This window comes from Eptatretus burgeri, chromosome 16, assembly GCF_056783735.1.
Source record: "Eptatretus burgeri isolate ZD-2024b chromosome 16, Ebu_testis_v1, whole genome shotgun sequence".
Classification (NCBI taxonomy): Eukaryota; Metazoa; Chordata; class Myxini; order Myxiniformes; family Myxinidae; genus Eptatretus; species Eptatretus burgeri.
In genome coordinates this window covers 68,572,669-68,595,489 of record NC_140976.1, presented here as the reverse complement: position 1 = coordinate 68,595,489, position 22,821 = coordinate 68,572,669, and the positions used below count along the sequence as shown (strand labels likewise).

The 22,821-nt window shown below is 43.1% G+C and overlaps 1 protein-coding gene across 1 annotated transcript in view; it reads right to left on the bottom strand.

Annotated features, from left to right (window-relative positions):
- Positions 1–21,599, bottom strand: part of LOC147011262 (transmembrane protein 132E-like) — a 647,886-nt gene extending 626,287 nt beyond the window's left edge. The window contains exons 1-2 of the mRNA XM_085858763.1: positions 21,128–21,599; positions 2,493–3,369 (exon numbers count right to left, since the gene is read on the bottom strand). Coding sequence (XP_085714889.1) covers positions 2,493–3,369; positions 21,128–21,557 — 1,307 coding nt within the window. The 5' untranslated portion in view covers positions 21,558–21,599. The remainder of the gene's footprint in view (positions 1–2,492; positions 3,370–21,127) is intronic.
- Positions 21,600–22,821: the final 1,222 nt, after the last annotated feature.

Here is a 22,821-nt window from a genome sequence, read left to right as displayed (position 1 = left end):
TCAGAGATGAGTAGGATGGTCATGTATGTTGGTGGACATGTTTGTTATATTTAAGGTAAGGTGGGCATGATTTAATATATTATCAAATAATGGAATGTGTGATGGGAGTTTTAAATCCTCCAGCAAGAAAAGTTTGAATACCGTATTTTCCGATGTATAGACCACACTTCTTTATCGGCAAAAAAGGTAAAAGCTGGGGGTGTGGTTAATCCATTGGGATGGAAAAAATATCAGTCTTAAAAACGATCAATGCTGAATTTCAATTATATTCCAAACTAGAAGGGTACTCGGTGGAGCGCATACCTCCACCACACAATGCCTGATCAACTAGAACATATCAGGCCAACAATTTTTGAAATATCGTGCTATATCTCGTTTTTGTCTTTATCTCTCAATGGTGAAGAATCACTTAAAAATTATCAGATGCGGATCCGGATTCGGATCTTCACTAAAATTGAATCAACTCTTCCTTGTCACACACACAGCGTGTACTCCAAGTGTCGTCTGAATCTGTCCACAACTTTTTGAGATATCTTGCACACAATCAAACAGACAAACAAACAAATGAAATTACTCGTTGAGCAAGGAATTGCCGGAATAACTTTGTCATATCTCCATGATCTCTGAAAAAACAAAAACCTGGAAATCAATTTGGTTCTTATAAGTCGATAGTGCTACTGTTTAATGAGTTATAGCACTTAGTTTGGTCATGATCATAACTTGGAAGTCAATCAGACTTGAAATGACGTTTTTATCGCAATTTGAAAGTTTTCACTCGACCCCCCCTGACATTCGACCCCCGACCGCTAAGAAGGGTGTTGGTGTGACACCCCAATGAGACATATGGCTGGATGCAAAATTGGGAGATTCACATTTTGGATTTGGTTTTGAAGTCGATACGACCATTTTAGCGGACGTCATTGCAAAAATAAGAAGTTCGGTTTTTCGGTGAGCTTGACCTTGACCTTGACCTTTGACCTAGATTCACCAAAAACGACGAGTGTCAAAGTTGAAACATGGCTGATGTCTGTACCCAGTTGAGTCATGATCGCTGAAACGGCGTGGCTGCAACAGGGTAAACAAACACACAAACAAACAGACAGACACACAGAATGACACACACAACCGACCAACATAATTGCCGAAATCCGAAGGATTCCGGCAATTAACAAACAGACATGGGTGAAAACATTACCTCCTTCCACCTTCGGTGGTGGAGGTAATTAACACTTTTCTTTTTAGCAGTAGGAATTGTTGTTGACCTCAACTCTGCCATTTAAATTTTGAAAATCGGTTTAGGTTAAGTGATTGTGTGTGCTTTATTAACCGTGCGTGGAAATGAAATAAAGTCAAGCTCAGAAACGTCCGAGATGCCGGGAGAAACCCGGAGTTTAGGTACGTGGCACTGAAACGTGGCCTCGCGGCTCTGAAACGCCATTAAACACAACAGAAGAAGAAGAAGAACACCTAGTCTCACATGACAAGAAGAATTATTCACAATAGCTAGTCTAATAATGGAGCACCCATCTCAAATGTGATTGCACGCAAACTTATGTGCATCCGACAACAGGCTGGGGGTCACGTGACCCCCAAGAAGAGCCGCGTGGTGCTTCGCGAATGCCTCGACTTACGTCACCAGATTACGTCATGTATCATCCATTGTATTTATCAAGATGTCAAGGGGCCCATTCACCACAGCATTCAAACTCTCTGTCTGCAGGTCTGCAGACAAGCTATTGAGCACAACATTGCCATCATTTACTCCCAGGTTCGTTTTAAAGATCAATCTTCTTGATTGGTTTACTAAATTCTAAATAACCCGATCTTGATTGGTGACCCAACTTGTATATAATATAAATTAATGATATACCCACAACTGACTGGTGGGGATGCCAGATCAAGCCCCATCGCTGCTATTTGACGTACAATCTGGACACAAGAAGTACCATCTGCTACATGGACACATTGTCTTCCACCCCGCCAGTCAAAACCTGGAGGCATCACTGTTGTTTTCAGTGGTCGAGAGTTAAAATGAAGATGATTCCTCAGATCCCCGACCTGGACAAACGCCGTGATAATACCGTCACAACTGCGGCCCTCGAAGGACCTCTCGCAGCACAAAGATGCCAAAGTGAAATGCTGTCACCAAGCAGATGAAAAGTGAAGTTACCAACTAAGGTGGATGTGTTGAATATTAAACAAAACTTCAAACATTTCTCGAACTGTTCAATATTCAACTGGAAAGTTGTGTATGCTTGTTGTATTCAACAAAGAAAAAAATGGATTCATATTCAAGGGACATTTCATATGTATTTATACGTGTGTATGCGTCTCCAGAGAATTCATTGACCAACAAAGATAACGTTACAGTTGAGTCGCCAGACCCACTCTCTCGACACAAACACTAGGATCGCGTCAGCCGATCGGAATCATACCGTGTAATTGTAATACCAACAAGGAAACACACACGGCAATCAGCATGCATGTCCTACCTTAGTGTGAAGTTCTGGATTGTCGAGTTCTTGAGTATCTTCACAGGGATCTTAACGATCTCCTTTGGACGGAGAGTCTTATCTGGGATGTAAATGAGAATGTTTTCATCCAGATGCACCTCCCGTATGACTGGTTGCAGTGCAGCCTGACTGAGGGTCACATTTGCCACCCAATGAAGATCCTCATCATCTACCACCGACACCTCATTAAGAAAATGGATTACAGACAACTTTGCTCGCCTGCTTTCGCCACAGAAGCTTCCTCCGCCAACAGTTCGCACTGTGTAGTAGAGGGCAGCAACGTTGTTGTCTGTACGATCCATGGTCATATCCTCGTTTGGAGAAACTTTCGGTAAAAACCAGGAAGAGGGAAGTCTTATCTCAGCTAAGCATACCCCAAGCACGTTCAGCCGGCAAAATGTAGTCATTTTTTGCTGCGCGTGTAGAACATAGAGTCCGATGCATGGATACTTCTCATGAGTTACCTTGCCATCCCAGTCCCAGCCAGTGATGTAGAAAAGGACTTTCACTCGGGGTCTTGCAGAAAATATTTCTCTTTCAATGATGAAAGCTCGAAAGTTCCATCGGAGCTGAATCACCTCAGTGAAGGAATTAAATATATTTCCAGGCCATAGATCTTCGGGCAAAGGTCGTTGAGACGAGAATGGTCCATAAGCAACATTGATGACAGGTAGTTTATCGGCTGTGTTCATAACCAGGATGGGCTGGTGGTGCAACTCTTGGGAAATGCTAATTGGCAATGAGGACTGATTCGCTCTCTTTAAGAGAAACGCCGAGTTGCTGTTGAAAATCTTGTAACGGAGATGAAGGTAAGGTGGTTCTGCTGAAGGGTCCACCACAGCCTTTGTAGGATCCCCTGGGGAAAACACAAGTAATCAGTTTTGCGGCACGTGGAATGAGAAACGAGTGCTCAATATTGCCGGCACATTTTTCAAAGGAAACAATTTTGAAAATGTCACCTGTGTGACGTGACGTCAGTCTAAGCTGCCAACCAAATTGTCCTATTTACGGTGTTGTGCTCTGAGATTCAAGTTGAACCTGAATCATTGGTATTATTTAATTGTTGCTTCTGTTATTGCCACCATTTTAAAACTCCTACACAGGGTTATAAACCACTGACTAACCCGACAAGTCTCTGGGTAGTGATTGCGTAACCACTCAGTGGAACAGGTACTGAATTGGGGCTGCCATCCTTGAGAGCCTCAACTTACTTCCACCGAACAGACTTAGCATCTCGTAAAAAACAAACAAACATCTACTTGATCTATCTACCACTCGCTGGGAGGGAATAGGAGGTTCAGAATGTAATTGTTCAAACGTACTGTACGTTTTGCAAAGCCGCTGATATAATTCTCTCCAAGTGAGTCATAAGCTTATGTTAGTTATAACATGATAATTAGGAGAAACTATCTGAGCTTTTAAAACACAAGGCCACAAGGGAAGTTAAAAATATTACTCAGATGAGAATGCAACGAGCAGGCCCCAAGAATGCATCAGCAAGATAAGGCTGTAGGGCATCGGCATATTTGCCTGCGGCTGGGCAGACAGCCATGAGTAATTTCACATTACGAGAATGAAACTCTTCGGCAAGGCTAGCCAGGCACCAGTTAAAGCTCTCTCATTAAGGATCCCAGTGGACATGTGACAAAGCCTGCAATGGGATGGCGTAAGCACACTGACGTTGTTCTGTTTGTGGGTGTTTAGGATGTTTAACAAAAGTGACACGGTGAGATGCGATATAGAATCCCTCCCCCCCAAAGAAATCATCCTTCTCTTTTAACTCTGAATTTCACCAAGATCGCTCGGCAGAAACAACTTGTGAGTGCTGCAAAGGTACTATAGGACGTAATGAAAGTTTTGTGTTTAGAATTCGAATAAAACAAAGCAAAATCCAATCAGTGCACTGAACATTTAAAGAGAGAAGCATTTATCGAGTTGATCAAGCGACATTAAAAGGATGAAAGAGAAATTGCGTCATTCATTAACTTCATTGTCCAAGCTTGAACTTTCTATGCGATAATTAAATGTGAGAGTTCCTGCCTTAGTACAGATTCCAAAATCCGACAACAGCATCCTTCAAACTTGCATCGACTTTGATTGTACTTTTAAATTTTGTGAATGTCACAATAGTATAATATCCCTTTGTTTTTGGTTGACCTCTCTGTATTAACCCCCACTTTGATTTCTGTTCGAGTTTTAATACCATTTTAATGTTCCAGCACGTAATCCTCGTTCCGTTACAGAGTAAGGGGTCCCACGACAGCCATCAGGAATAAGACATTTTGTGGCTGAATAATCTTTCAACAATCCCAACCTTAAAGAAATCCAATAACTTTCAAGGGAAAACTCGGGGAGCGTGGAGAAGTGCGTCCGGGAATGCATTTTCTGCTCATCTGGCACCCTTAGCTTCATTAAACTTCCACTCTGTGTCTATTAAACTTCAGGACTGATGCTTGGGAGCTGATTTCAGATTCAGGGCCCAACGGGTCTGATGTTCCTAATATGCCTCTTTGACTGTATTGGAAGGGTGATGACAAACATACCCAAAACAAAAAAGCCCAAAAACAAAAAGACAATGTCCATCAAAGTGTCCTGCATACTTCAAGTGTCAAAACAGTGTGAATCGATCTTGTTGGAATAACGCACGCAGAAGATCACAACCCAAACTGGTTATGAGAGGGGAAACAAGAGCGGAATTTCGCATGACGGATTAGAAGCAAATCAATAAAAAATAAATTGATTTTAAAAAAAAAACCTACAAAATGGCTGTCACGGAGCACAAACAAAAGTTTTCCGATACTCAAATCACCACTTCGCATCCATCTGGCAAAGCATTTCCAAAGATATGGGAATTAAATTAATTTGAACAACTGGTTTCTCAATTCACTCCCAATGATCATTCGAGAATAAAAGGTTCGACATTTCAGACATTTTCACAATGTTTATCTGATACACAATATAACGCGTGAAACACATTTGATGACATCGACATTTTATATATGCAGAAATGTGAGGCTTAAATTATCACCATTTTTGAACGTAATATGTAGATTTGCCTCACAGGGAGAGCTTCATATCAGCAAGAATGGCATCGTCTTGAAGCGACGTTACGCAGACTATCAGGTCTGCGAGCAGTTACCTATCTATGGGTGTTAATGATGCCATGGTACCTTTGTTAACAGCCGGCCATTGCGTGTGCATACCTTCAGCAAAGCCCAAATTGTTGTCACGTGATTCTCTGACCAAAGAAGGATGTACCTTAGCGGTATTACAAAACAGCCTCATGTCTGACATATCAGGGCTACAGACAGTACCAATAAAGTTCACATTGGAAACATTTATTGCTAGTCATTCTGAGGAAGATACATTGTCCGACAGGATTGTGTAGCAGGCAGCCCAACTACCCGTGTGCTGACTAGACTGGGTTCAATTTCCGACCCGATAAACTTAACAAACAGGGTGTAGCATCACAAAGTCGATTCTCTTTGAACGGACATTAAGATGGGGACCCGTCTGCTTGCATAATTTGGGGCAAGTTCAAAGTCCCAAAGTGTCTTATTCACAAAAGTTAGGTGAGATACCGCCAGAGCCTTGAACATGCTAGCTTCAGATGAGACAGTCACCCATTGTGCGAGTTCATGAAAGAGTTTTGCCAAGTCTGCACACCCTACGAGCTACTGACCCTGAATGAATGATTAGGATGTGAGGAGGAGCGATTCTCAGGTGGACGTAAAATCCTTTGGGAGGATGAATGGAACACGCACTCGCAGATCATGTTCATCACCACGTTTTGGATCAGGATTTGTTACTTTTTAATAACTGAATTGTTAACTTGTTTGAGTCGTATGCTACAAAGTGCAAAAAAAAAATTAACAAACAACTCGAGAAACGGAGACAGTGTGAATGAAAGGGTCAGAAGCGAGTTGAAGCTGGCAAGCGATTGAGCCATGATCTGCTATGGTACGTAAACATTTTGTGATCGTTTCTCAGGGTACTGGAGTAATTTCCAACCGTTGTTGGCTTCTTCCAATACATATGTGAGAAAACCAAATTTATTGTCTCTTCTTCTCTCTCGCATGATGGAAAGCGGAAATATGAACGGTCACGCAAAGCCAAAAGATTTATCATGCTGCTTGTGTTTTTATTTTTATCAAATTCCTTTCAACAGAACGTTGTTGCCATGTTCAGCTTAGTGGCTTCAACCAGGAAAAGCAATATGCGTCTCTTCTGCTGCAATGCACTCACTTAACCTGGAAAGTGCACACACCTGGTTCCAAAGTTTATGCAAAACTAATCCGACTGGTACACATGGCTGGTCCCAAATATATATATATATATATATATATATATATATATATATATATATATATATATATATATATATATGTATATATATATATATATATATATGTATATATATATATATATATATATATATGTATATATATATATATATATATATATATATATATATATATATATATATATATATATATATATATATATATATATATATTGTCACGGTACTGGCAGAGAAGTTAAACCCCCCCCCCCCCGACCCAATTTGTGGTGATGGGCAGTTAACGCCGCCAGCCCGGGAGGGGTGGGGCGCGGCACTGGCAGAGCGACGGAGGCACAGGTGGATGCACAGGGGGTTTATACTCGAACCCCAGACAAATACACAGACACAGCAATTATAAATGACTGCAGAATTTAATGAAAATAGACAAATATTTACAAGAGACAATAATTCAGAATGTAATAATAACCATGAGATAAATTAAACCTAAAGTCATGGCACCTCCACACACAGACTTATATACAGACAAGGGGAAACAAAATAAAAGAAAATCCTTCCTTTATTCTGGCACTTAGCTTGGTCCAGAGATGGTCTTTGTGGAACTTAGGATTGAGGCGCTTTGTCCTGCACGTGTAGACGCGTGCAAAAAATAGTGCCAAGCCACTCTCTCGCAGCGGGAAAAACATATGTTCGGCAATTCGGGAGCATTATTTAACATCAGGGCTCAGAGACCCTGTGCAGCTTCTTCATGTGTCGATCGTCCTCACCGCCCCAACCAAGAGTCAATAGCCAGAGTCCTGCTCAGTTCGCGAGCCAATTCGCCTCAGCATGAATACAAGAATCGTGCAGTTTTCTTCATGTGTTGAAGGAAAGCAAGCTGCAAAGCCCTGTTCTTACAGGCCATCTCTGAGCTATGTTCTCTCTCGACCACGTGTGTCCCTCACTCTGCACTCATCCAACCAAGCCACCCAACTCTTCGCTTCTCTATCTCTCCTTGACATCACACCGAACAACCATTCCACCTCCAGGGCATGGCTTGTTCTCACAAAACCTGGGAAGGCAGGGCTTCTGTCGGCTCGGCCTGCCTGGCTCGCTTGTTATCGTTGTGGTTATGTAAAAACGCACTTCTTCCTGGTTGGCTTGTAAATGCAAAAATGTAGGAATATGTCACAGTGGGCAATCACATACTGGGGGAACTTATCCTTGATCCCTATCTAATTAACACTGCACCATGTGGTGGCATGTACACTTAAGCTCACAGTCTCCCTCCTGAATAACATCAAGATGTTTCCTACACGTTCACGGGCCAAACAACTCCATTCCATCCAAACTTTCCCATTAAATTCCTCCATCTACCCCCACAATCATAACAATATATATTGTTAAATATAACATGTGTGCAATATTTAGGACCAGCCATATATGTACATATTTGTACAATATATATATATATATATACATATTGGAGATTGGGAACATACTCTGTGCAGAGTATTGGTACTGGTTAAGCAATCTTCTTGGCTATTGGGCACAATTCTGGACGGGTCGCCACTCCGACACAGGATACCAGAAAGCTGGTACTCATTTTGCCAACCTCGGAAGGATGACAGGCCGAGTTAACCCCGTGGTGTTAATTGAACAGCTGAGCGGGATTTGAACTCAGGACCCTCGGATCCAAAGCTCACCACCCGAACTATCAAGCCAACACCAGGCATACATACATACATACATACATACATACATACATACATACATACATACATACATATACATAATATACATAGTTGCGGCCATGGGTAACGAGACACCAGCTTGTCACTCAGGGGGATTAATCCCCAGTTGTCCTCGGTAGAGCCAGACCTGGGCCCACCGCTCACAATTAACGTTGTGGTACGGTGGGTTGTTTTAGAACTACGAACGCCACCCAGTTAACCACGAGTTCCAGTGTCCACTGTCTCATTATGCCGTTTAACTAGAGGTCACGTGGTTACCTGAGCGGGGAGCATGCCCTCGGCAAAGCACCAATGTTATCTTTATTAGATTTTAATTAGGGCGGCCGAGCGTTTTAACCGCTGGTGCATGCCGACTATTTTTGGTCAAATCTGTGGTAATTACCTCCCAGTCTATCTCGGTTCAGAGAATGCTAGACCAATAGAATGAAAGGACAAACATGGACAGGTTGGAAGTCGACAAATGATTTATAAATAATAAAATAAATGAATAAAAAGAACTTTATTTTCTGAGGTCAATCAAAGAATACATTTCAAAGCAAAATCAATCAAATGCAGGAAAGAAACAAAGAGCAGATGCTTATCGGGGATTGACTTACAACTAAACACAGACATGGGTACCCAACAGATCATTCAGGGGGAGGGGGAGAAGAATCGCCTTACTCACCAGAGAGTAGTCATCCGTGAAGTGAAAACGTCCTGAAATGTGTGCGTGCGTGTCACGTCCATCGCCAGCACTCAGCCTTGCCATGCACCCTCTCGCGAACAGCCTTGAATGCCAGTCGACATCTGGGAGGGCACCGAGATCGTCTGTCGTGGGTTTAGACCCTGGTGCTGCGACACAGGCAGCTTCTCACACTTCATGAAACCAGTGACGTCCAGTGACCCACACTGTCAGTCGGTTGCTGACCCGCACCTCACTTGTTGGTGACCGACCCGTGCCTCACTCGCCGTCGGCGCTGCTCACATCCACACGCGCACCACACGCCCGCTTGCTCAAGCACTGGGAAGGACGAATTGTGTCGTTGTTGGCGTTGGTCAGACACCCACACGCAAACTTTCTTCTCCTCTTTTGCGCAGTTACTCCCGCTTCTTGCTCGCTTCTCACGCTTACTTCTCTCGCTTTCTTTTTGGCTCACTTGCCCTCTTGCTTTCTTCTCCTCCTTTTCCTCTCTGCTCTTACCTCTCTCTCCCCAGAACGGACCTCCAATTCATTTTATATCTGCGGGCCGTCTTGGCGGGCGCAGTCCACCCCAAACTCACCCCGCCCAACTTGCGCACAGTTACCATGACGACCCGTGCGCTCCAACAAAAGTCGGGCATCGGAGCTTGTGAAAGAACGTTGCTGAGGAAAAATAAGGGCGCACGTCAGAGCTCGCGAAAGAATTGTGTGTAAACGTGTCTGTCGTTAAGAAAAAAGCGGCCAATTGAGAGGCAGGGCTTGTCGGCTCGGTCTATCTAGGTTCGGAGAATGCTAGACCAATAGAAGATATATATATATATATATATATATATATATATATATATATATATATATATATATATATATATATATATATATAGTTGCGGCCATGGGTACCGAGACACCAGCATATCACCAAAATCATTCAAATAAAGAGAGGGGATCTATCCTTTACCCCTCTCAACGCATCACATTTAAGATCCCATTAGACATGGGGATGGGGCAAATCTGAACATGCATTTAAGGAAATAACTGTCTGAGGACCTGGATGTGTGGATGCATTCATCAGACCGGATTCTGAAATCCGTAACAAAATACATATATATATATATATATATATATATATATATATATATATATATATATATATATATATATATATATTTATATTTATATATATATATATATCTGCTCCCAGTTGCACACATATAGGCCCCAAATGTACATATATGGCTGGTCCTAAATGTTGCACACATGTTACATTTATTGCTCTGCACTGTTTAGTTATCATAAAGAGCACATCAAATTCACTGCTTACCATGTAAAAATATTTTTTAACACGTCAGTCTGTTCATCGTTCCTTGAACACCGCACAAGATGAAATTGAGAAGAGGGTGTAAATTGTAAAAAAAAAACATTTGGATTTTGACCACGATGTTTTGGGCACAGTAATCTCTTCCCCCATACGGTAATCAATCTGTGCAGTAAAGAGAAATTCAATGCTTTTAACTTGCGTTCAAGACAATGTTGATGTGGTTATGGCACAATTTAGCTAATCATGTTTGCAGCTCACTAAGCGTGAATAGTGCTCCTTACGTCCTTGGTAGGAGATCGAGAATAGTCTAAAGGTGATGAGACCCGACACATTCGAGCCTTAAAGTACAATTTCCGAACTATTACCTTCACCCTCTCATACTCACACACTCTTCTCACTCTCCCGACAAATAGTATTTCTTTCTCGACCTTCCCATCCTGTCTATGGGAAACCCTCCCCCCCATTCCACCAACCCCTACACCTACCCCCAACTACTATTTTCTTCATCGTCTTAATTGTTCACGATATTATTTTCTTTAAAAAAAAAAATGAGAGTATTTTTTCAAATTACATGATTAAAAAAAACAGAAAACCATTTTGGAGAAATGAAGATTTCCTTGATGAGGAGCTTGTTCACCATTCAGCCGATCTCATTAAAATTGTGCACTTTCCACTATAAATGGAATGTTCGTTGTTTTACAGCCAGATCTGTGACTTAGTCACATAAATACAAACTAGAAGGGCACTCAGTAGAGCACAGAACTCCGCCACGTAATGCCTGATCCATGAGAACATATCAGGCCCCTTACATTTTTGAAATATCATACGATACAGGACTATGTCGTTTTGGCCCCTTTCTCTCGAAGGTGAAGAATCACTTTAAAAATTAAATAATTCTTGTATCCAGATCCAGATTCGGATCTTCAATAAAATCGAATCACTTCTTCCTTGTCCAACACACAACCTGTTCACCAAATTTCATCCGAATCCATACACAACTTTTGGAGATATCGTGCCTTATATTAGTTTAGCACGATCTCTCAATGTTGAAGAATCACTTAAAAAATTATAGTCACCGGATGCGGATCCGGATCTAGATATTCACCAAAATCTAATCAGTTTGTCCTTGTCACACACCGAACCTGTCCACAAAGTTTCATCCGGATCTATCTGCAACTTTATGAGATATCCTGCACACAAACAAACAGACAAATGAAATTGCTCGGTGAGCAAGGAATTGCCGGAGTAAGTTTGTCATATCTCCATGATCTCTGAAAAAACAAAAACCTGGAAATCAATTTGGTTCTTATAAGTCGATGGTGCTACTGTTTAATGAGTTATAGTACTTAGTTTGGTCATGATCATAACTTGGAAGTCAATCGGACTTCAAATTGAGTTTTTATCGCAATTTTAAATTTTTGACCTGACCCCCCCTGACATTCGACCCCCAAGCGCTAAGAAGGGTGTTGGTGTGACACCCCAATGAGACATATGGTTGGATGCAGTATTGGAAGATGCACATTTTGGATTTGGCTTGAAGTCGATACGACCATTTTAGTGGATGTTATTGCAAAAATAAGAATTTCGGTTTTTCGGTGACCTTGACCTTTGACCCAGATTCACCAAAAACGAAATGTGTCTAAGTTGGACCATGGCCGACATCTGTACCCAGTTTGGTCATGATCGCTGAAACGGTGTGGCTGCTACAGGGTAAACAAACACACAAACAAACAGGCAGATAGACAGACACAGAATGACACACAAAACCGACCAACATAATTGCCGAAATCCGAAGGATTCCGGCAATTAACAAGAAGACAGAGTGCAGAGCAAGATACTTGCAAAATCCAGCAAAACAAATTTGACCTCAAAAATAATTGGTGGTTGAATTCAGTGAACTGAAATATTAAGCTTCTTCAAATTGCAAGTCAATTGGATGAAAATTGAGGATTTTAGAAATACCACCTTAATTGATGACCATGGCCCTATGTTGACATTTTGGTCTATGTTGACCTCCAACGTAATTAGCTGGTTGAACTCATTGACGTGAACCATAAATCCTCTTGAAATTTCAAGTCAATCGGATGAAATTTGTGGAATTTAGAAATCTATCCTAAGTTGTTGACATTTGTCCTATGGTGACTTTTTGGTCGATGCTGACCTCAAAAATAATTGGCTTGTTGAATTATAATTGACCTGAAATATAAATACTCTTCAAATTTCAATTAAATCGAATGAACATTTTAGAAATCTCACCTCAGTTGTTGACCTTTGGCCGATGTTGACCTTTTGACCTCAAAAACAATAGGATTCTTCCTAATGACAAACTCTACCATGTGGTGAAGTTTTGTGAAGATTGGTTTAAAATTGTGACATACAGGCGACAAACAGACAGTCAGACAGAATAACAAAACCGACTGACCAATATACTTGAAAAATCTTCAACAAAAGGGACACAAATTGTCTGCGTGAATGTGTATCGTGGAGCGCCACCTACAGGTGGGAGGGTATTACAAGTCTCCACCATTTACAGTGCAGTATACCTGTCTCCACGTTTACCAGTGCAGCGAGGTGTTTTGAATGATAAGCAGTAGGTATGGTTTTGCTTCACACACAAAACTTCATGGTTATTTCTTTTATATATTCAAGAGCGATTGAGGTATGTCAGTTCCCGAAACACCACCAAAATAAAGATATGTGTCAGCAGAACGTGTTGCATTCTTGGAACAACATCACATGCAGGGCGGGTACTCTGCTAGAAAGGATAATACATCACGAATGATGTGTGTAATCATGTATTTGTGTGCATCGTTGATTTTCATCTCCATCTGCGAGTTTCAGAAGGTGGAACTGAGCCCCCACCTCCATGTGTGTGTGTGCGCGTGTGTGTGTAGGAGAGAGAGAGAGAAAGAGAGAGAAAGAGAGAGAAAGAGAGAGAAAGAGAGAGAAAGAGAGAGAAAGAGAGAGAAAGAGAGAGAAAGAGAGAGAAAGAGAGAGAAAGAGAGAGAAAGAGAGAGAAAGAGAGAGAAAGAGAGAGAAAGAGAGAGAAAGAGAGAGAAAGAGAGAGAAAGAGAGAGAAAGAGAGAGAAAGAGAGAGAAAGAGAGAGAAAGAGAGAGAAAGAGAGAGAAAGAGAGAGAAAGAGAGAGAAAGAGAGAGAAAGAGAGAGAAAGAGAGAGAAAGAGAGAGAAAGAGAGAGAAAGAGAGAGAAAGAGAGAGAAAGAGAGAGAAAGAGAGAGAAAGAGAGAGAAAGAGAGAGAAAGAGAGAGAAAGAGAGAGAAAGAGAGAGAAAGAGAGAGAAAGAGAGAGAAAGAGAGAGAAAGAGAGAGAAAGAGAGAGAAAGAGAGAGAAAGAGAGAGAAAGAGAGAGAAAGAGAGAGAAAGAGAGAGAAAGAGAGAGAAAGAGAGAGAAAGAGAGAGAAAGAGAGAGAAAGAGAGAGAAAGAGAGAGAAAGAGAGAGAAAGAGAGAGAAAGAGAGAGAAAGAGAGAGAAAGAGAGAGAAAGAGAGAGAAAGAGAGAGAAAGAGAGAGAAAGAGAGAGAAAGAGAGAGAAAGAGAGAGAAAGAGAGAGAAAGAGAGAGAAAGAGAGAGAAAGAGAGAGAAAGAGAGAGAAAGAGAGAGAAAGAGAGAGAGAGAGAGAGAGAGAGAGAGAGAGAGAGAGAGAGAGAGAGAGAGAGAGAGAGAGAGAGAGAGAGAGAGAGAGAGAGAGAGAGAGAGAGAGAGAGAGAGAGAGAGAGAGAGAGAGAGAGAGAGAGAGAGAGAGAGAGAGAGAGAGAGAGAGAGAGAGAGAGAGAGAGAGAGAGAGAGAGAGAGAGAGAGAGAGAGAGAGAGAGAGAGAGAGACTGTTACAAACTGCATCGTACATCAACACTGCATCATAAAATGTCGACAACATACGTTGGCATGCATCGTAAAGTAAGTGCAGTAAATACTGCACTTTGCGACACGTCCTCACGTTGTGAATCTGGCATCACCTAACATTTTATTCCAGCCTCTTTATCATCGATCCTGCTTCTTCATCATTTCCTGACTCCTCCTCTCCATCAGCTCTTCACATCCTCAAGCAAGCTTCATTATCATCATCGGTGAATGCAGTACTTAACATCTTCCCCTCCTGACTCCCACCCCATACTTTCCTCTCCCTCTCCCTCCCACCACACCCCCTCTCTCTCCAATATTAAAACTTAAAATATCTTGTGTCTGGTGAAAAAAGGTGTCAGGAACTAACACCTGAAGTTTACATTTATTCTAACGAGAAGGGCACTCGGTGGAGCGCATACCTCTGGCACACAATGCTTGATCCACGAAAACATATGGGGCCCAATACAGACATGACAGAAGTAAATAGACACCATAAATGTCTTCATTTCATCTGTATAACACAGTTTTACTCTGTGGTTTGTACTAATATTCGACTATTTATTTGCAGAAACGAGTTCCTGGGTCTTGCATGACAATTACCTCTGCCTCAAACCCAGGGAGCACACAACCTTTCCGATTTTCAAAGAGGACGAATTGTTGGCCATTCTGAAGGTGGAGTCAGCGAGCGTCATATAGCTCAGAACCTTGGCATTCCACTTTCCATGGTAAATCCTGTGATTATGCAATTCAACAACAAAGGCAAGAAATCCATATCTTCCCATTCTGGTCGATCTGGGCCCTCAGAAAGATGTCTTCGATCTGTCAAGGGGTCCACTGAGAAAACTCCCCGTTGCAAGACAGCAGATGTTGCAGAGGAGGTCCAAGTTATCTCAAGAACTGCCGTGTGGTACCTTCATCAACCTGGCTACTATGGGAGAACAGCTAAGAGAAAACCGCTTCTTCGACCAGCCAACATTGAAAGGAGAAACAAGTGGTCTGACGAGATGGCCGCCAGACCCTTGGAGTTTTGGCAAGCTGTCATTTTTCAGGTGAGTCCCAATTTACTGAATTTTCTGAAAGTGGACGCGTATGGTCTGGAGACTTCTCAGTCAAGAGTTATCTTTGAACCGATTGCAGCCAACTGTCATACACAGTGGTTTTTCAGTGTGGGGAGAAATCTGGAGCACTGGTCGGTCAGAGCTTGTGGAGTGTGTTGATAACATCAACTCTACAATATAAATTTCTATCTTTGAGGATGGACGTCTCCCTGTCTTCTCCACTGGTCAGATGGTCAAAAACAACACTGTTCATGAAAGATGGAGATCCATGCAACACTGCAAAAAAGACCAAAGAATGGCGGGACAGAAATGGGATCAAGCGACTTCCATGGCCAAGTCAGTCTCTTGAGATGAATCCCATTGAACACCTCTGGGCCATATTGGATCGAGCTGTGCAGAAAAAGTCCAGGAAACCAACATCACGGGCAGAATTGCTAAACCCGTTTGTGTGAATCCTGGACAGAAATCCCACAAGAGAACATTTCAGAACTCGTTGGTTCTCTGCCTGACAGAGTAAAAGTGTTGAAATCTGCAAATGGTAAGTCTACAAAATACTCGTGTATGTATTAAAATGGATCAAATATACTTCAAATGTTCAATAACTAAATTATTTTAAAATCATGGTGTCTATTTACTTCTGTCATGTCTCTGTATATTTTTGAAATATCATGCTATACAGGAGTGTATCGTTTTTGGCCCTATCTCTCAATAATGAAAAATCACTCTAAGAATTAAATAATTCTCGTATCCAGATCCGGATCTGGATCTTCAGAAAAATCTAATACGTTCAACCTTGTCACACACCCAATGTGCCCACCAAGTTTCATCCGAATCCGTCCACAACATATTGAGATATCCTGCACACACACACACACACACACACACACACACACACACACACACACACACACACACACACACACACACACACACACACACACACACACACACGAACAAACAGACAGAGAGGGGTGAAAACATAACCTCCTTCCACCCTCGGTGGCGGAGGTAATGAGAAAAATATATTCGTTTATCGTCGTTTCGCTTCAAGTCGTCATTTTCAGGAACGCATAGATGACTTAAGCAAGGACTGCCTACCTCTCCTCCATGGTGTAGATTGTAGAACACATTGTTGTGAATTCCTTGGGGTCCCTATTACTCCGGTCTTCCCCAATTATTTTTCTTTGATGTGTTTTTTTAATTCACATTCAATTTTACATGATTTTAGCTGTTTTAATGTGAATACGTCTATTCATTACATATTATTGGACCATGACGTCTAATAATCACGGACGATTGTAACATACCTTTTAGATATGTGGACCTTTCGAGGCCTGACACATTTTTGACCCCTTCGACCTTTTTAGATATTTTATACCTTTTGAACCCTTCAGAACCCGAATACCCTTATAACTCTAAGACGCTTTAAGACCCTTAATACCCCTAAGAACCACAATACCCTTTAGATCCCGAAGACACTTTAGACCATGTGTAGCCAATCCATTGGCCAATGGCCATTTGTGGCCATTTCGCAAAAATGTGTTCGAAGAATCATCGACAATGTGTTTTTGGAAGGAATCGTGGGGAGGTTCTGCAAAAGAGGAATTCGACACAAAAATTTGAACCGCGCTTCACTGACTCTGACAGCTTCAACCTGACGGTTCAGTTCTTGAATGATCCGTTTCGTTTGAGTCTTGAAAAGTCATCCGGAGAACTTGTAGTTTTAATTTGCGTGAACAAGTGAGAGTCCGAGACTGATGAGACTGAAATTCCCAATGAATCGGTGACTGGAATTTGGCAAAACCTCTTGGAAGATGAATGGTGTCCTTCCCTGAAAGCCGTCGTTTTCAAATTGTTCTCGATGTTCGGGTCTCCGTGGCTGTGCGAGTCAACGTTTTCTTCTGTGACACAGATGTAGTCGAAGAACCGATCTCACCTCGTTCGTTTGAATCTGGAAGCACACCTGAGATGTGCATTGTGTTCGAATTTTGAGCCGCACTTTCTTGAATTGGTGAGAGAAAAAGAATGTCAAATCTCTCGTTGAAATTTCACACTTTTGGAATTTTGATAAAGTGTAAATATATATTTATTTTTTGTATTTTTGCATTATGTTTATAATTGACCTGGACTATTATTAGAATCCTTAATAAATTTGTTTTGCGAAACTTATCTCTTTTATTAATAGTGTGGTCATTTCTGTGATCGACTGGCCACATCCACTGCCAGGGAAAAAATAAATAGTTGCATATGTCTGCTTTACACCGTTTAAAACCCAAATATCCTTTAATACCCTCAGACCCCAAAGCCCTTTTATGACTGTGTAGACCCTATAGACCCCATTAGAACCCGAAGACATTCTGTTTGAGGGTCTCCTACAGTAACACTTCAGGGTCACCAGCCATAATCAAAAGCCCCCCGAATTGGTAAACCGTCTCAGTACCAAGCCAAGAGGGCACAACATAAAATTAATTAATTTTTCTGCATTTTTTTTTTTTGAGGTTCTCCTTATCTTGGTTGGTGGCAAAGGGAAGAGTCCCACGTGGAAAAGGGAAGATAGCACCCCCTCTGGTTTGGATAGCAGAGGGGGTGGTGATCAGATTCAGGAAGTATTGATACTTGTATCGATTGGGTGAAAGATTGGCAGATGTAATTTAACCTGAGCAAGTGGAAGGTGTTGGAGATGGGAAAGAACAATGAAAACAGAGATTACAGGATGTAAGGGGTAATTTTGGAGCGTGTCACACAGGAGAAGGATCTGGGGGTGGTAACAGATACGGGAGGTAAGCAGGTAGCACAGTGTCAGGCAGCTATAGGAAGCGCAAATCGGGTTTTAGGCTGTATTCGAAAGGGGATCATTTATAAATCAAAAGAGGAGGTGTTCACATTGTACAGGAATTTAGTGAGGGACACATCGAGAATATTGTGTGCAGTTCTGGTCACCACAGTTCCGGACGGACATTGATGCCAGAGAGAGGGTTCAGTGCAGGGTTACTAGATTGATTCCGGGCCGAGCTAGAATCAGCTATGAGGAGCGGTTGAAGGAGACATGGCTTTATACACTAGAAAGAAAGCGGTTACGAGGAGATACGACAGAGATGTTTAAGATCATGCAAGGTAGAGATAAAATAAGTGAAGATGAATTATTCAACAGAGTAGACAGTAATAGGATCAGGGGCCTGAGAGTAAAGAAGAGGGGAGTTAAGATGGTAGCAAGGCAGGGGTCTTTTACTCCGAGGGCAGTTAATGCATGGAATGGTCTCCCTGGAAAAGTAGTGGCAGCAGAAACAGGAGATAAGTTTAAATTGGAATTCGATAGATACCTGGAAGTTATGGAGATTTTGAGGTTCTGCTTATCTTGGTTGGTGGCAAAGGGAAGAGTCCCACGTCCCGGGGTATAGGGATGTTGATAGGATTTTTAGGTAGCTTGAGCATCGACGGGTGATTATGTGCATTTGTACGGAGTGCTGTTGGTGGGGATCTCGTCAAGGGGTGTTGTGTGGTTGATTTGTGTTTTTAACGCAATCCCATATGCCCCCTTCCCGAAGGAAGAAGGCAGAATAAATAAATTAATAAATTAATTAATACATACATTCAAAAATCCACAAGGACACGATTAAAAAATAATAATAATACGTTTTGCATTTTCTTCCTTGGATCTTGTGTTGATAAATGAGTGTGGTGTCCACGCCATGCAGGCACGATGGGCCGAATGGCCTCGACCTGTATCTGATTTCCTCGTATCTCCTTGAATAAGAGTACACGTGACAAAGAGATAACGGCATCCATCGTAACAAGCACTTTCACCCAATTATTATTATCAAACGGGATATTTTTGTGATTTAATTCTTCCCAAACATCAGGAATTTTTCAACATATCACATTGAAATGTACACAGGTTTTGTGTGTGTGAAGTGCAGTGCAAGTTTCTAAAATCTGCTCAAGATTCGTCAAAAGTCAAGGTCAACAGCATCCCAAACATGTAAAACACCGATGAGGCCACGATTATAATAAAACGTATCAACCGAATCTCTTACACACACCGTTGCACCAAGTAAAACACTCGAAAGGTCAAATTTCCCAAACGACCGAACGGTCGTTTCCATGGCAACGATTGTTTGTTTGGTTTTCGCAGGTACCGTTCGTTAGGGCGTTCTCACGCGATTTTTGTGGAGGTAATCAGGGCGTCTTAACCTTTACAAACACTTACACTGCCGGTGTCACAATCACGACAAAATGTTGGAGCTGTACGTGATCCCGTTTACAAAACGGTCCGACATGAAATGGCAGAGTGTGTATTTGCCATTTCAAATCATTCACGATAGGTGTTCTTGCGAGCGGACCACCGTTGTCTACAAGGTAAACATGCAGCACGTGTCACGGCACACATCATCACCACCCGTTGAATTCCCGTTTTTACCGATGCACACTCCAATGAGGTGAGGCATCTCCCAACCCGTCGGAGATGGAGACCCTGCTGGCTGTTCTGTTCATTCATTGGTTGGGAAGCAACAATAAAGACGCCATGTAATTGTGACACCGAGCTTTGATGACGACCATGGTGCGTTGACACTTGCCGGGGTTTTCCTCTCGCCCGGCTCACTGAAGGCTTTTGATATGAGCCGGGTACTAACGGAGTACGATACGATGTGCTATGTCCCCGTCCATTAGCGACGCAACCACAGTGGCCATAGCAACAACTCTGTTGGAACTCGTGCGAGGTACCACTGCGTAAGGTATCACTACGTAAGGTACCACTATGTAAGGTACCACCACGTAAGGTCCCACCACGTAAGGTACCACCACGTAAGGTACCACCACGTAAGGTACCACTACGTAAGGTCCCACCACGTAAGGTACCACCACGTAAGGTACCACCACGTAAGGTACCACTACGTAAGGTCCCACCACGTAAGGTACCACCACGTAAGGTCCCACCACGTAAGGTACCACCACGTAAGGTCCCACCACGTAAGGTACCACCACGTAAGGTACCACCACGTAAGGTCCCACCACGTAAGGTACCACCACGTAAGGTACCACTACGTAAGGTACCACCACGTAAGGTACCACTACGTAAGGTCCCACCACGTAAGGTACCACCACGTAAGGTCCCACCACGTAAGGTACCACCACGTAAGGTCCCACCACGTAAGGTACCACTGTGTAAGCACGAATGGGAACACCGTCACGTGATAAGTCTTGATGAAGACTCACTTGGAGGTCGAAATGGTGGATCTGAGCCTTGCTCACTGGGCATCGATACTCGTTGGTGGAGCCATCAGTTTTGAATTTGTATCATTCCAAGATACAACCAGTTTTCCTCAGGGTGGTCGGAGGTGACAAAGGTCATGGTGGGAGGGTCAGAAAAAATCTGCGCTGAACAGGTCGAACGAGTCGGCAATAAAAAGTTTCCTCAACCCCTTCAATCCTGACACACACATGTATACATGTACATATACATACACACATGTCATGTGGTTTGGGAGTTTGGGTGTGCGGGATATTGGACGTGCCCCGGGAATCCGCACACCCCCAGAACACCTCGACAGAAGCCATTCCGACTGGCTGGTGCTGCTGCATCAAGCGCTCCCAATGCGATTCGCCATTCCAGAACTGACAGAAAACCGGCGTCGGTTGACCGAGCGCAACTTTACAAGTGTGAAAACGCTCACCTTTTCCCAAGGGGGTGCACAGGATGATGAGCAATCCCGTAATCCTCCCGCATAACCCGAGACCTCGGGAGATGCACATCGCGATGCCGCCCGTGTCTGGAGAAGAGCCGCGGGAGCAAAAAGAGCGCCGGAAATTGCTGCCGACAATCTTGGGCTCGGCGAGCGTCGGCCGTCGGGGCGGGAAGTTGCCCGTCGGGATGACGGTCGCCTCGCGGAGCGTCGTCGTCGTCGTCGAGCGGCTCCAGCCGGTGCTCGGCGCGTGCGCGCGCGTCCCCCGTGCGCCGCTGGCCCCCCTCGGCTCGAGGCAGCACGCGCATCCGGCGAACACACGTGCGCGCAGCCCAGCCTCGTCGGCTCGTGATCCGCGCCTCGGATTCGACCTCCGGCACAGCGAGCCCGACCGTGCGGGTCTACCCCCGGGTCCAAGCATGAGGTGCCACGAGCATGGGTGCTTCACTCTCCGTGCTTTGGGATCTTTAACATGTTGTTGTTGGATTTTGGGGAGGAGGAGGGAATGGGTGGATGAAAACGGGAGGGGGTGGGGGCACGGTTCGGTGGTGTTCGTCAGACTGCCCCTCCTACTCTTCCACCATCTCCATTCGGTTTTAATGGGAGATACCGCGCGGTCACCACCAGGGGGACACGCCCGGGCGGTCTTGCCGATCCGCAAGCTCGGCTCCCCAACTGTCCGCCCACTGCGGTCCATCTGACAATGAGCCGGTCCAAACGAGCTCCGGGTGGACCAATGGATCGCGGCTCATGTAAAAACGCATTACGCAAACCACTTCAATCAGGCTCACAATGTCGAACAAACGCATGACCGTGGGAACGAAGAAAGAGCGGAATTCCTGCGATGACATACTTATTAAAAAACAAAACCATACGTGCCTCATATATATATATATATATATATATATATATATATATATATATATATATATATATATATATATATATATATATATATATATATATATATGTTAAATAAATCCTCTTTGGCAGAACAATAATCACATGTCATTTCTCAAATTGTCAGGACCTGGTCACGTGTGTGACATTTGTTTACTTTCACATTTCATTCTCCACGGAAACTAATCCGGTACCGTGCTCGGAAGAGGGTGCTGCAACACAGAGCACGCTGTCCTTCAATATTCGACGTGAACCTGTCTATGCCATCTGCAATATGCACGGAACGTACACCACTAACAAGAGCATACTTTTGGGCTGGTACCACCTCGCCAAGTGCAACTGGATGCAAATTTGCACACAATTCATTCCAACAAATGGATTCCACACATTGGAACAGCTGTGGACGACTAATTAAGTTTTTCACAACAATGCAACGAAAACTGGGCCATGCTTTCAGATAGACAATATGGACAAAACCACACTGATATATATATATATATATATATATATATATATATATATATATATATATATATATATATATATATATATATATATATATATATATATATATATATATATATATATATATATATATATATATATATTGTTGCGGTATTCGCGCCCGCCGGCGTGCTGACGGCCACGTAACTCGAATCGCGGCACGTCGCCCACCGGACGGACAATCCAGTCGTGACCCTCTCGGACTAACGCCGGGAACCAGTCACGGGTGGACCTTTCGGTCTCACCGCGATCGAGCCAATCAGCCCCCGCGTGGGATAGGG